General features: G+C 41.4%; 1 protein-coding gene across 2 annotated transcripts in view; it reads left to right on the plus strand.

Moving 5' to 3' along the window:
• Positions 1 to 13904: 13904 nt before the first annotated feature.
• Positions 13905 to 15547, plus strand: part of LOC126236664 (inositol-3-phosphate synthase 1-A) — a 77348-nt gene continuing 75705 nt past the window's right edge. Inside the window, exons 1-2 of one of the 2 annotated variants that reach the window (XM_049946143.1) lie at positions 13905 to 14066; positions 14377 to 14523. In XM_049946143.1, coding sequence (XP_049802100.1) covers positions 14404 to 14523 — 120 coding nt within the window. In that variant the 5' untranslated portion in view covers positions 13905 to 14066; positions 14377 to 14403. Of the gene's footprint in view, positions 14067 to 14122; positions 14140 to 14376; positions 14524 to 15547 lie in introns of those variants that run through there. The other variant, XM_049946144.1, reaches the window with a different exon arrangement.

Consider the following 15547-nt stretch of genomic DNA (forward strand, 5'->3'; position numbering starts at 1 on the left):
CCCACACCTCTCCTTCCTCCACCTCCCCCCTCCCTTCTCTCCCCCTCCTCCTCCCCTACCACTCAGGGAATGCCCCTCGCCAATACAAGCACACTTTTGATACCAAATTAATTCACAGTTAATTAAATAAATGAAGTAATTAACGCCTCCCACACTGGGAAATCACCCAGACCTTATTCTACCCTACCCTACCCTACCCATACCCCAAGGCGATGTGTGGAATATTGTTTATTTAAACAGTTTAAGATATACAAGGCGGTGTATGGAATATGGTTTATTTATTTATTTAAAGAAATTAGTAGGAATCGATTGCAGTGTATGGAATATTGTTTAAACAATTTAAAAGGACTCGGTCTGTGCTGGAGAGGAAGGATATCACGACAGGAAATTCAATCAGTGTCAGTTACATAGCAAAGATTTTCAGGGGTTGGGTCTCTTTTTTATTTGATGTGGAAAGCTCACATCCATCAACTACATGTCCTAATTACGTAATTACACAGCTGCAGATTGTGTCGTCTTGTTGGAAGATAATTCCTGGTGCATGCTCACAATGACGTGCAGGTTCAAAATGGTTCAAATGGCTCTGAGCACTATGGGACTCAACTGCTGAGGTCATTAGTCCCCTAGAACTTAGAACTAGTTAAACCTAACTAACCTAAGGACATCACAAACATCCATGCCCGAGGCAGGATTCGAACCTGCGACCGTAGCGGTCTTGCGGTTCCAGACTGCAGCGCCTTTAACCGCACGGCCACTTCGGCCGGCAATGACGTGCAGGGATCAACTGAGTTAGTGCACTATGCCACCACCATTCGAGTCCCGCCCAGTCACCCCTCGCACCCTCCCCCCCCCCCCCCAACACTCAGAAAAAATTGTCAGAAAAAAGACGCACTCTGTGCTGGAGAGAAAGGAATTCACGACATGAAATTCAAATCAATGCAATAATATATTGAGGCATGTTCTTTATTTTTTAGCAGTTTGCAGGAGACAGGATTTTTCCACTTAGATAGAACTCATGTCTGCACCCCTGCCACCCCTGATTCCCATGATGTAATAACTGTAATCACCGAGGAATGAAATTGTGTCAGCTCTCGCTTTGTCTCCAGCATTAGGCAATAGGAAAGGAACACAGATGAAAACCTCCATCTGCGTGTTTGGAGATATTCGTTCACACACACACACACACACAAATAGGAAGCAGGCTCTTGAGACAGACAGATAGATGAAGTGGGATGAAATTCCCCAACAATAGAATGCTGTCTATTGATGCTTTGTTTGGGGCTCCGAGATCAAGGAGGTCGATATAGTCTCCTTGGTCAGTGGTATTTACTAACATGATCTGTAATTATGACACTGAGGGGTTTTGACCTAAGTGGCGGCGTTCGGATGATAGATACACACATGGCATGACTGATTATCCTCAGCAGGTTATAATCCACTTAGCTGAACAGTAGGTTAATAGGGGGAGACTTCAATCTACCAGGTATAGAATGGGATAGTCACACAATCAGAACTGGAGCTAGGGACAGAGACTCTTGTGACATTATCCTGACTGCCTTGTCCGAGAATTACTTCGAGCAGATAGTTAGAGAACCAACTCGTGAAGCTAACGTTTTAGACCTCATAGCAACAAATAGACCGGAACTTTTCGACTCCGTGAATGTAGAAGAGGGTATCAGTGATCATAAGTCAGTGGTTGCATCAATGACTACAAGTGTAATAAGAAATGCCAAGAAAGGAAGGAAAATATATTTGCTTAACAAGAGTGATAGGGCACAAATCGCAGAATATCTGAGTGACCACCATCAAACGTTCATTTCTGAGGAAGAGGATGTGGAACAAAAATGGAAAAAATTCAGAAACATCGTCCAGTACGCCTTAGATAAGTTCGTACCGACTAAGGTCCAAAGCGAGGGGAAAGATCCACCGTGGTATAACAATCATGTACGAAAGGTACTACGGAAACAAAGAAAGCTTCATCATAGGTTTAAGAGTAGTCGAATCATAGCTGATAAGGAAAAGCTGAACGAAGCGAAAAAGAGCGTAAAGAGAGCAATGAGAGAAGCATTCAACGAATTCGAACATAAAACATTGGCAAACAATCTAAACAAGAACCCTAAAAAGTTTTGGTCATATGTAAAATCGGTAAGCGGATCTAAATCCCCTATTCAGTCACTCGTTGACCACGATGGCACCGAAACAGAGGACGACCGAAGAAAGGCAGAAATACTGAATTCAGTGTTCCGAAACTGTTTCACTGCGGAAAATCGTAACATGGTCCCTGACTTCAGCCGTCGCACGGACGCCAAAATGGAAAATATTGAAATAAACGATATCGGAATTGAAAAACAACTGCTATCACTTAGTAGCGGAAAAGCATCCGGACCAGACGAGATACCCGTAAGATTCTACAGTGATTATGCTAAAGAACTTGCCCCCTTTCTATCAGCAATTTATCGTAGATCTCTGGAAGAACGTAAAGTACCTAGCGACTGGAAGAAAGCGCAGGTCGTTCCCATTTTCAAGAAGGGTCATAAATCAGATGCGAATAATTATAGGCCTATTTCGCTTACGTCAATCTGTTGTAGAATAATGGAACATGTTTTATGTTCTCGTATTATGACGTTCTTAGATAATACAAATCTCCTTCATCATAACCAACATGGATTCCGCAAACAGAGATCATGTGAAACTCAGCTCGCCCTATTTGTCCAAGAAATTCACAGTGCTGTAGACACTGGCGAGCAGATTGATGCCGTATTCCTGGACTTCAGGAAGGCATTTGATACGGTTCCGCACTTACGTTTAGTGAAAAAAATACGAGCTTACGGAATATCGGACCAGGTTTGTGATTGGATTCAGGATTTCCTAGAAGAAAGAACACAACATGTTATTCTTAACGGTTCAAAATCTGCAGATGTAGAGGTAATTTCGGGAGTACCGCAAGGAAGCGTGATAGGACCTTTATTGTTTACAATATACATAAATGACTTAGTTGACAACATCGGTAGCTCCGTGAGGCTATTTGCAGATGACACGGTTGTCTACAAGAAAGTAGCAACATCAGAAGACTCGTACGTACTCCAGGAAGACCTGCAGAGGATTAATGAATGGTGCGACAGCTGGCAGCTTTCCCTAAACGTAGATAAATGTAATATAATGCGCATACATAGGGGCAGAAATCCATTCCAGTACGATTATGCCATAGGTGGTAAATCATTGGAAGCGGTAACGACCGTAAAATACTTAGGAGTTACTATCCGGAGCGATCTGAAGTGGAATGATCACATAAAACAAATAGTGGGAAAAGCAGGCGCCAGGTTGAGATTCATAGGAAGAATTCTAAGAAAATGTGACTCATCGACGAAAGAAGTAGCTTACAAAACGCTTGTTCGTCCGATTCTTGAGTATTGCTCATCAGTATGGGACCCTTACCAGGTTGGATTAATAGAAGAGATAGACATGATCCAGCGAAAAGCAGCGCGATTCGTCATGGGGACATTTAGTCAGCGCGAGAGCGTTACGGAGATGCTGAACAAGCTCCAGTGGCGGACACTTCAAGAAAGGCGTTACGCAATACGGAGAGGTTTATTATCGAAATTACGAGAGAGCACATTCCGGGAAGAGATGGGCAACATATTACTACCGCCCACATATATCTCGCATAATGATCACAACGAAAAGATCCGAGAAATTAGAGCAAATACGGAGACTTACAAGCAGTCGTTCTTCCCACGCACAATTCGTGAATGGAACAGGGAAGGGGGGATCAGATAGTGGTACAATAAGTACCCTCCGCCACACACCGTAAGGTGGCTCGCGGAGTATAGATGTAGATGTAGATGTAGAAGAGAACAATAGGTTTTGCCCTGAATGTATGCTTGTCCCTGATGCAGGCAAGCTGCACTAACAAAGTGCTCTGCTGCTCTCTTCACACTACTACTAAATCAAATTTCTAAAATAAACAATGTACCACACTGAATACAAAATAAAGATTTACATCCATCCTATCCAGCAGCCCAGCAAAGACTGATTTGTTTTACCACCTATTTCTAGATAGAGAAATGGGGGAGGGCCAACAGCACACTCTGGTGGTGATGTTGTTAACTAGGTCAGTTAGTCTCCGGACCTCAAGGTGAACACACAAAATATGATATTCCCGCCAATAAATTTGAATTTCCCGCCAAAATTTCAATTTCCCGCCATTGGTGACGTCACTGGAATGGGGGGGGGGGTGAAGTTAGGTTAGTGGAGGTAGTCAATTTGGCCTACTTTCCCACTAAAATTTGAATTCCCATCATGGCATCAGTACATTGTTGCCCTTTCTATAGGCACCACTGCAGTCATGGACTGTGTGGCTGGTCCCAGCAGAGGTTCAAATCCTCCCTCGGGCATAGGTGTGTGTGTTTGTCCTTAGGATAATTTAGGTTCAGTAGTTAGTAACGATTAGGGACTGATGACCTTAGCAGTTAAGTCCCATAAGATTTCACACACATTTGAACATTTTTTTATGACCGCCGTCTTGGAGCCGCCATCTTGAATAAATCTGGCTACAGTGCAGAGTGGGGTGATATGGTGTTTGGCCTAGTACTATCGCGAATCCTGTTACACTGCCTGCACCACATAACGCGTACACTGCTTCTTAGTGTAGGAAATATCCATCAGCAGAGAAGGGGTGCAAAATCTATATCGCATCAATGCGGACAGCAGTCACACAGTACTCCTGCATTCGTAGATTCTGAACAAAACTCCAGTTGATCTCTCTACGCATCTTGTAACTGTTCCTCTGTCGTTAACCATTCCTCTCTGCAAAGTTGCATCCGAGTTAATTTGGAACTGACCAGAAATAGGAGCACATTATGCCCACTACATTCGATGTCTCATTAAGAAACAGAACAAGCTGAGTTCCACATAATCAATACCCTTTCATATCTAGCTTTCAGAAGAAGCATAACATGTGTTCCACACTTGCATAACTGGTCAATGTCTGTGACATACATAGACTGGTATTCTCATTCAAATACCGTAACTACCATCCTGTGAAGACTGTTCTGTACCAGTCTTACTCACATGACCCATCCAATTATACACGATCTCTCTAGATGGATGCATGCAGAGGAGATTAACACCCCTTACTGATACATAGGAGATACAAGCCTGATACATTTGAGTGTGCTATAGTGATATAACAGACAATTAAGAAAATGAAGAACTGTACGGTTTGTGCATGATGGAGCTACAGACAGAAGGAGTTGGAAACAATTGACGTAAATCACTTGAGCTATCGATTCCGTAGTATTGTTGTAGTGTTTGATTCCATATCAAGAATGTAAGGGAAAGAGAAAAATTATTGTAGAACATAAACACACACTCTTAAGGCTACACGGTTCTGAACTTCAACATGCTAGAACGTTAAAGCAGTAAGGTTTCTGATATATACTGAAGAGCCTAGAAACTTGTACATCTGCCTAATATTACGTAGGACCCCTGTGAGCATGCAGAAGTGCCACAATATGACGTGGCATGGACTCGACTAATGTCTAAAGTAACGCTGGAGGGAACTGACACCATGAATTCTACAAGGCTGTCCATAAACCCATAAGAGTATGAGGGGGTGGATATCTCTTCTGTACAACACCTTGCAAGGAATCCCAGATATACTCAATAATGTTCATATATGGGAGTTTGGTGGCCAGTGGAAGTGTTTAAACTCAGAAGAGTGTTCCTGGAGCGCCTCTGTAGCAATTCTGGACCTGTGGGATGTCGCATTGTCTTGCTGGAATTGCCCAAGTCTGTCAGAATGCACAATGGACATGAATGAATACAGGTTATCAGATAGGATGCTTAAGTACATGTCAGCTGTGAGAGTCGTATCTAGGCATATCAGGGGTCCCATATCACCCCTACTGACCATGTCCCACACCATTACATAGTCTGCACCAGCTTGAACAGTCCCCTACTGATATGCAGGGTCCAACGATTCATGACGTTGTCTCCATACCTGTACACATCCATCCACTCAATACAATTTGAAACGAGATTTGTCCGACCAGGCAACATGTTTCCAGTCGTCAATAGTCCAATGTCAGTGTTGACGGGCTCAGGTGCGGCATAAAGCTTTGTGTCACGCAGTCATCAATGATACATGAGAGGGCCTTGAGCTCCGAAATCCCATATAGATGACGTTTCATTGAATGTTTCACACGCTGACACTTGTTGATGGCCCAGCATTGAAATCTGCAGCAATTTGCGGAAGGGCTGCACTTCTGTCATCCTGAATGATTCTCTTCAGTCGTCATTAGTCCTGTTATTGCAGGACCTTGTTCCGGGCACAGCAATGTAGGAGATTTGATGTTTTACTGGGTTCCTGATATTCATGGTACACTCGTGAAATGGTCACACTGGAAAATCAACACTTCATCGCTAACTCAGAGTTCTGTGTCCCACCACTCATGCGCCGATTGTAGCACCACATTCAAAGTAAGTTAAATCTTGATAACCTGCGATTGTAGCAGCAGCAACCGATCAAACAATTGCGGCAGACACTTGTCTTATATAGGATTGCCAACCGCAGCGCCATATTGTGCCTGTTTACATATGATTCAAATAGCTCTAAGCACTATGGGACTTAACATTTGAGGTCATCAGTCCCCCAGACTTAGAACTACTCAAACCTACCTAACCTGAGGACATCACACACATCCATGCCTGAGGCAGGATTCGAACCAGCGATTGTAGCAGCAGCGCGGTTCTGGACTGAAGCGCCTAGAACCGCTCGGCCAACCCGGCAGGCCTTGTTTACATATCTCTGTGTTTGAATATGCATGCCTATAGCAGTTTCTTTGGCGCTTCAGTGTGTGAGTCATGTGGAATGCAACGCTGTTAGTACCCCAATGCAGGAAATATATTTTCAACACCTGACATACATACATCCTGCAAGTCTTCTATCCCACTCACTATGGCGGAAAACTTTAAGACGATAAAACTACTATCTCCTACACCAAAGGAAAATAAAAACGTAGATTTTTCGTGATACGTGCACTATATAGCTTTCCATTGGTGCGAGCGCTCACTGTTCACATCTAGTTATGATTCGGAAATTATGCTTTGCCCGCATCGCTCCCATAAAATGATCATTAGCAACAGAAAATACATGAAACAACGGCAACTTATGAGGAAACAGTCAAATGCATAGCAATGGTGTTTGACATGTGAAATCACACGCCATGCTGCACTAACTCCGTGCACAGAACAGTCTCTTCCATTCACATCTGTCATGCAATTGTGTACACAGGTATTGCAGTACTTGAAAATCCTCTGCCACTGATTTCAAATCACTGAAATTACAGAACTAAATACTCGATTTAGATCGAAGAAGTGGCAGGGACATGGATTACTTTGCATACATCTTCGTTTGTCTAGATGAGAGTGCCGAAATTGATTTTTCCTTCAGTTTGGTGGACATGATTCATCACACACGTGCTGGAATACCTCTTCTGACTGTGGTATGGAGAGGTTTGCTGTTAACGACTGCAGGCAGATAGCACTCTAAGTCACACACAGAACATGCAATTGTAAATGAGTCGAATGCAGGCTATACCAATCAACGGATACACTTCAAGAGAACATTGGGGAAAAATGGTTAAATGTGTCATAAATGACCAGCTGCAGCATCTCCCTCTCTCTAGAATGCATTATCAGTCTTCCATTAAACTATACTTTATTACAAACCATCTCAACCGATTACCCCATCTACTTTCTATCATGCTTTAACATAGATGCATGTCAGTTTAGAGGCAGATGGCTCTCTTTTCCTGGAAAGCATCAATGATAGAAGTCAACTTCTATGTAAACCTATTACCTCAACAGGCATACAGCAGAATGTTGTTAAAATCTATTCTGTAACGTATGTGCTAATTGACACTGCATGGTTGTGATGGTAGGGAGTACAAAGAAGCACATTGTAAATATTGTTTGTTCGAGTTTAACCGTGCAAGGTGGTGCAGTGGTTAGCACAATGGACTCGCATTCAGGAGGACAATGGTTCAGACCTGCAGCTGGCCATCCTGATTTAGGTTTTCCATGATTTCCCTAAATCGTGTCAGACAAATGCAGGGATGATTCCTTTGAAAGGGCATGACCGACTTTCTTCCCCAGCCTTCCCTACTCTGATGGGACCAATGATCTTGCTGTTTGGTCCCCTCCCCCAAATCAAACATGTTAGAGTTTAAAACACATAAACAGTCAAACACAGAGTCAAACACACAATCTATTCTTTAGTATAGTGCAGACCCTCAGCTGGTAATACAAAGCTCTTTAGCTGGAGGCACTTCATAAAAATCTATAAGGTGATTGCCAATAACTTTGGGGTCACACCTGGGATTGTGATCCGACATACATAAATTTATTACTCTTCATTTGGTGGTCATACACGTTAAACAATCTATTCCAGCCGTCTTATTGCTGTCCACGAAAAACGCCTGTTTCCTTAGTCCTCGGTGCTTCAGTGTCAACTTTTTCTCGTCTTCCTCTTGCTATCACGTACACATTCCCAGGTACAAGAATTTTCCTGCACCAAGCATACATGGAAGTCCTCCTTCATTCATCCTCAATTTCCCTGCATTTTGGCGTATTTTCCTTCAATTTATATTTATTTTCGTAATTTTACCGATTTTATCACTTCTGCTCATGTGATCATAACATCAATATTTCGCCATATATTCAAAAATTGATTGTAAATGTAGTACAGTGTCGGCCGGGGTGGCTGAACGGTTCTAGGCGCTACAGTCTGGAATCGCAACGGTCGCAGGTTCGAATCCTCCCTCGGGCATGGATGTGTGTGATGTACTTAGGTTAGGTAGGTTTAAGTAGTTCTAAGTTCTAGGGGACTGATGACCTCACAAGTTAAGTCCCATAGTGCTCAGAGCCATTTGAACCAATTTTTGTAGTACAGTTGTCAACACCTAGTGCGCTGCGCTATTTTTCTGTATGTATGTGTGCCTGTATCGGTTTCATGTAGCCCCCCACCCCCCCACACACAGATCATACTCTGAAAATACCGCTGGTGAATCCACCTTCAGACACAGTCCTGGACGTATAGCAAGTAAATTCACATTCAAACCCTACCCCAGCCGCAACACATGGCGGATCCACCTCCGAACCCTATCCCGGCCATAATGCATGATGCATCCACTTTCCAAACCTATCCCAACCATAACATGTGGTGGATCCACCGTCGAACCCTATCCCTGACGTAACGCGTTGTGGATCCATTTACAAGCTCTACCTTGATCCTATTCCGAACCTAACCTGAGCCATGAGGGCCCCCCACCTGAAACCAATACAGATACACACACATAAAGAAAAAGAGCGCCATTATTGTAGGTACGCCATGTACATCTTCTGCATAGCAGCCAGTGCCTGAATGGGAAGATTATCGGTGCATTATAACTGCTGTTCTTGCTTCAGTAAGTGATATACACATTCTGGTTCATAAGGAAACACTCACAGTAAATGTGTTGAGTACCATTTTCTTGTCCACTGAGCTTTTTCTGAAAGTGCCAGGTCAGGGTGTATGTCTTCTGTTTCTCACTGCTAATCATATCAGCCAACTTTGTATCTGTTAAGAAAGGGGAGTACAGTCTAAAGAAAGTCAAAAATACAGTCTGCCAATTCCGAAATTACATTTGGGTATAATCTGACATTGTATACTTCATATGTATACAATTTTTTGCGTTCTACATGTTTTTTGAGAATGAATCATTTACGGTATCCACGTTGTGATTCATTCTACTAGGATCTCGACAGGAATGATTGATTTGATGTGTTAAACACTGTGAATGTGCGCCCCTGTAGGTATGAATGGAACAGTGTGGCTTGTGACATGGGGATCCGCCTTATTAACGGTATGTATAGGAGACCCTTGTGCCACACTGGATCGAACGCACTGGAGACCCCTAGGAAGACGGATCCTAGGTATTCCCGTTGCTACGTGGCTTCCATCCCTTCTACTAGATGTAGGAGTTGTTGGGTAGTGAAATGGTTTCTTCGAAATCCGAACTGCTCGTCTGGCAGGAGTCTTTCTAGTTCTACATGTTGTACCAGTCTCTGTAGATCGCTGGACGACCGTACTTATCCTCACCGGGAAGAAACTATTGACCGACATATTTTCGTGGCGAGATGAGTTGCGCACTCGCTTTGCTTGTGCAGCTCTGTGTCGATACTATACCATCTATCAGCCATCTAGGTCCATCTTCTATGGCGGGCATTCAACTTCCGCGGAGCCTAATACCACACATGTAACGAACTAGCTGCCTAACAGTCTTCTTCGAATAGATTTGCACAGTCGACATTGTTATGGAACTTTTTCGGTCTTGTTTTATGTGTTGCTTTCGTTCTTCGCGTCATCACTGTGTTTATATATCTACGTAAAATATTCTAAATATTCTCAAGAACTCAGATATAACTGAACCAGAAAGTGACCGACCAGGTTCAGAGGGCGATTTTCTGCCAGAGACAATTGACGTCTGATACTGTAAGACTGAGAAGGAGTAATTTCGGTTCACTCGCAAACAGTCTCAGTATGTCCTGAAAGAGAGAGGAGGGCCTACTTACTGCATATGGTCGCCACCAATTGGACGAAGCCATATCAGTGCTGTGCGCTTATTTTAGATATTCTATGATGTGTATCATTAAAAAAAATGCTACACAGAATGAGATACTCAGAATGAAATGAAATACACCACGTGAACCGTACTGTTGCAGGAGCGAGGGAAACGGCAACCAAGTACTTCATAGACGTTTTTTGTGCCACAGATGTTTCCTTGGGTGACCTTTGGTCGTATTTTTGGGGGCTCTAATTTTATCAGGGATACAAAGACAAGAGAGTGCTTTCTCCTCTTTGATAAGAAGTTCTCCTGATCTTGTATTTCTAAGGAATGGAACAAGTTCGTGGGAAACTGCCTCCGTTGTTACCTAATTTATCAGGGATCCAAGGACAAGAGAGTGATTGCATGAAAATATCTGATTTCTCCTCTTTGATAAGAAGTTGTCCTGAACTCCTATTTCTGAAGAATGAAACAAGTTCGTGGGAAACTGCCTGCTCTGTTACCGTCCCAGTGAAAATATTACGATTAATGGATAGTTACTGCCAAGCAAAGGAAGGTGCAGGTGTTAATGGTAGACAAACCCAACAAATACGCACTAAAATGTTGTATAGCTATAAACGTAAAGTACATTTGGAGTGCTTTCCCGTACCTAGACAAGGAGGAAGACTGACCAGACAGCTATTTCTAAACCAGGGAAGTAGCGTGACAATAGATAAATTCTTTTTACCGCTTCAGCGTGAAAAAGAAAACTTCGACAGGAGGAAGCGTCTTTAGTGGGAACAGTGAACAAGATTTTCTTGGTGGTCCCCAGTTGCATACAGAGCAATAGGCCCGACTTAAATCACTCGATGTTCTTGGAAATGATTGATAAATATTTTCACGAAATGCTACAGAAAAAATTTAGAGAACCATCATTTGCAGGTGACTGCAGATGATTGTACTGCCGCCAACGTACAGTTCTCGTGAGGCCCGCAGAGACTAGATAAGGGGAACTGGGCTCGTACGGAGACATACAGTGCGAGAGGAGCAGGAAAAGGAATAAATAGCAATGATACTGAGTACTCTCCGCCCTGCACTTTATGGTGGGTTGCGGTGTATGTATGTTGATGAAGATGATGCACGCTGACAGTGTTCCAAGGAAAGAAGAATAAAATAGTCGCTATTCTCAGCACACTACATCCTGGAGTATCAGTGAACGATGAAGGAAGAACTATTACTCCTATTACTTTCTATAACGCCGCGCTGTGAAGTCTGATGTGGATATCATTGATTAAATCATGCATATATGCTTAGCTACGGCCGCTTTCAGGAGATCGCAGTTACCAATCTTTTTCACTAAGATAGATATCATGGCAGGAATAAACGCATGTATTGTCTATAACTAAAATGATTTGAATAAGAAGACGTTCATTCTTTAGCTGGTAAACGAATTCACGAGCAGACAACAACAAAGAGCAGAACAACAGTGAGAAAGACTGTCTAAGAAATGACTGTATGAACGCACAAATAAAAAAAAAGCAACAGATTGGAATGTACGAAGGAAAAAGACCAGTGAAACAATATTTTTTACAAACAACTGAAATAAATTAAATAATAGAGACTTTAGAAATACGTCAAATTTCGGGGTAGACATGATACGTATCCAAAAAATTAATCTGAAACTATGAAAGTGTTAGAAGTCTAACCTTTTCTGAAATGTGTATTGACGTACAGATTAATGGAAAATAGTATAGAGTTTACATTAGTCATGTTACGGATTTTCACTCCAAATCTGATTAGAGGCCATATGACCGTTTTCCGCTGGACCAAGGGTGTCAAATTTTCACTGTTCTAGTGGTAACATAGGTATGAGTTGCGACCTCTGCCACGTCGTAATTCTTTCGCAAGATTCTAAACGTACGTACACGGCTTCAGTTTTGAAGACGAAGAATGTAATGTTTGCATAATGTGTTTGAACCAACTGTTTGGTTCAAATAATCGACATTCGATAGTTCCAATTTATTCAACTTACGATCTATCGAAACTACAACACAAACAGTCCCATTTATGTGTATTGTCTGTAAGGATTCTGTAAGGGGATGTGGTTTCCAACGATCTTTCGAAACTACAACACAAACAGTCCCATTTATGTGTATTGTCTGTAAGGATTCGATAAGGGGGTGTGGTTTCCAAGTGTCCCCCCCCCCCCCCCCCCACACACACATATCCAACAAAACAAATACGCGCTGGTCATATATTCCCCTTCAGTTAACACCCTAGATCACGTGATCTAGTGTTACACATTACACCAATATCTAGAAAACGTTCTCACGTTTGAACATGAGATTTACTCTACTGCTGCTACTACTACCACTACTACTAAACATTGCCGAAACACGTATAACATGCTTAATGACGAACCACGGGAAGCACGAGAAATGGTAAAGAAGAAGAAGAGTATAACTACGGTACCAAATACGTTCAGCGATAAATCTGCATATATTCATTATATTGTCGTTGTAGTAATGAGACGCTGTCTCAGATTTCTTGTTTTGTGATAATAACAATCATAGATCACTGTAGGGGAACGAAACGGGGTAAAAATGGGGCAAGGTTAAATCGCTGCAACATTTTAAAGAAGAATGGGGCTCATACTCGTGTCCTCAAACCCTGACTAAAATATTTGAGAGTTCTCCTACATTATTTCATATGGGTACAGGGATTGCTCTTTTCAAGGTTAGTTCCTTGCCAGACAGGTTATTGTTCCACTACTTAAAGTTCTCGATCAGAGATTTAACCACGCTGAAGCGGAATATTGTATTATGTGTACGAAATTAGTTGCTGTCATCTTAATCATTTACAACAACAAAAATTGTTCGTGAAAAGACTTCGGCCATTTTTTATTTTATTTTCATGTCAAGTTCCGTTGGACCAAACTGAGGAGCAAATCTCGAAGGTCAAGGAACGTATCAGTACATGAAATTCTAGCTTAAAAGTAATAAGAGATGAAAATAAAATGTTTATGAACCCGAAAAAAGACCGACCCTTAAGTTTAAATAAATGCAATCAACAATACAACAAGAAACAGATTAATTTTTCATAGCACGTTTAAATACAACAAAGAACATTTTTGTTTTGTTTTTAAGAAACTCCCTCATCTCCACCAACAATGCTGGAAATACTAAGCGGTTTCGTAATGCGATAAGTCACTTGTATGATATTGCCCTTACAAGTATTATACTGTGGTTTTATGTGCTTGGTGTTGCTGTTTCAGTAGTTCCGTTTTCTGTGCTGTTTGAAGAGGGCGCGCTCTGTCGTTCCGAGCCCCGTAACAGGGCGAGAATTGTTTACTTTGCCCTTCCAATCCGGACCTGACTCAGAATTTCTAGAAGTGTCTTAGGGGTTGGTGCCTTTGGGTGGGGTGGTGCATGAAAGTTTTGCGGTTGTTGAACAGGAGAGGGTGTTGCTGGCAAATATCTGGTGCAGTAAATATTGTTAGCTGTTGTTATAATAATCAGTATGTGTAACGTAGCAGCGTTTTGGATTCCTTTGCGTAGGTTATAAAAGAAAACCGCGGTTGTTCCTGAAGCCATACCAAGCTGATCGTGCTGATTTTTTTCGCGTTAATAATTTGCGACGGCCACTGATATTTTATTATATATGTTGATTTATAGGGAAAAATGTTTATGGATATTCAAAATTATTTGTCGTTTCGCAGTTACAGTTTGAAGTATAGTTAATGAAAAGTAGATACATTGTGATTAAGTGGAATTTTTTTGGTGTGTTGCAGGGTGAAGGGCTCTGCTGAATTTCACGGATGGCGTCCGGTGAAGCAGTCTGCGTGAAAGCAAAAAACGTGAATTATACAGAAGAGTATATAGAAGCAGATTATGAATATCAGACAACAAAAGTTAAGATGGAGCGTGGCGTGCATGTGGTATGTGGAACAGCTGATTCTGACAGATTGGGTGATAGTAATGCTTACAATAAAATTTTTCTAGGTCTAAGATAGAGATATTGGTAATTGGTAACATTGTTATTAAGAACTGTAAATTTCAAATTAACTTCGATCACGGCTAAATTACTGTGCATTCTGTTTATATAATTTGTATAGAACCACTGGTAAAATATAAATAAAAATTCACTTTGTGTTTTTACGTTGACTTCTGATATCTGGCTACAACTTAATAGTAATTTTTATACTAATATGTTTTTCATACAAACAGTCGAAGTATAAATATCGGCTTCAGGAAAAAATAATAACTTAATAATTCACAGTTATTGTGGGATGTAGAACGGATGACTAACGTAAATAACTGAAGCAGCAGCTCATTTCATAATAGTTTGAAGAATTTTGTCAATAAAGATGTTAGTGTATATGTCTGGATGGTATGCCTACAGTTGTATGTTGTATTAATTTGGAACAGTGGAACAAATTTTACTATAGGGCTAAGCTTGCATTGGAACTGTAGTGAGGCATATTTTTCCTGGGATGTCACATTAAAAGTCAACAAATTAACAAGTCCATTAAGTTCTTCAGGATTGTAATATGTATATGATGGCATTTATGCCTTTCACTACAAAAGCTTGCTTCAAACGTTTAGTGATTCACATTCACCTGATAGAATCATTCTGTTTCTACTAAAGTGTAGCGCTTGCAAATAATGCACATTGAAACTAAACCTGATTAAAATTTTGTATAAAAATCAAAAGCTAATAAAGTTTATTATTGTGCGAATGTAAAGGTTTAGATTTTTTATTATTGTGGGAATGTAAAGGTTTAGATTTCTAGAAATAAGCTGCATGTATGTGACTGAAGGCAGAAAATGAGAGGGGAAAAGTACTGGCATCTCTGAAGATTATATGGAATTATTGATATATTGGTTCTCATCTCATCTTAAATTGTGCTAAGCTCAGTTTTCATTTGTGATCTTGTTATTCGGAGTTAAGTGTGTTTAGTT

This window comes from Schistocerca nitens, chromosome 2, assembly GCF_023898315.1.
Source record: "Schistocerca nitens isolate TAMUIC-IGC-003100 chromosome 2, iqSchNite1.1, whole genome shotgun sequence".
Classification (NCBI taxonomy): domain Eukaryota; kingdom Metazoa; phylum Arthropoda; class Insecta; order Orthoptera; family Acrididae; genus Schistocerca; species Schistocerca nitens.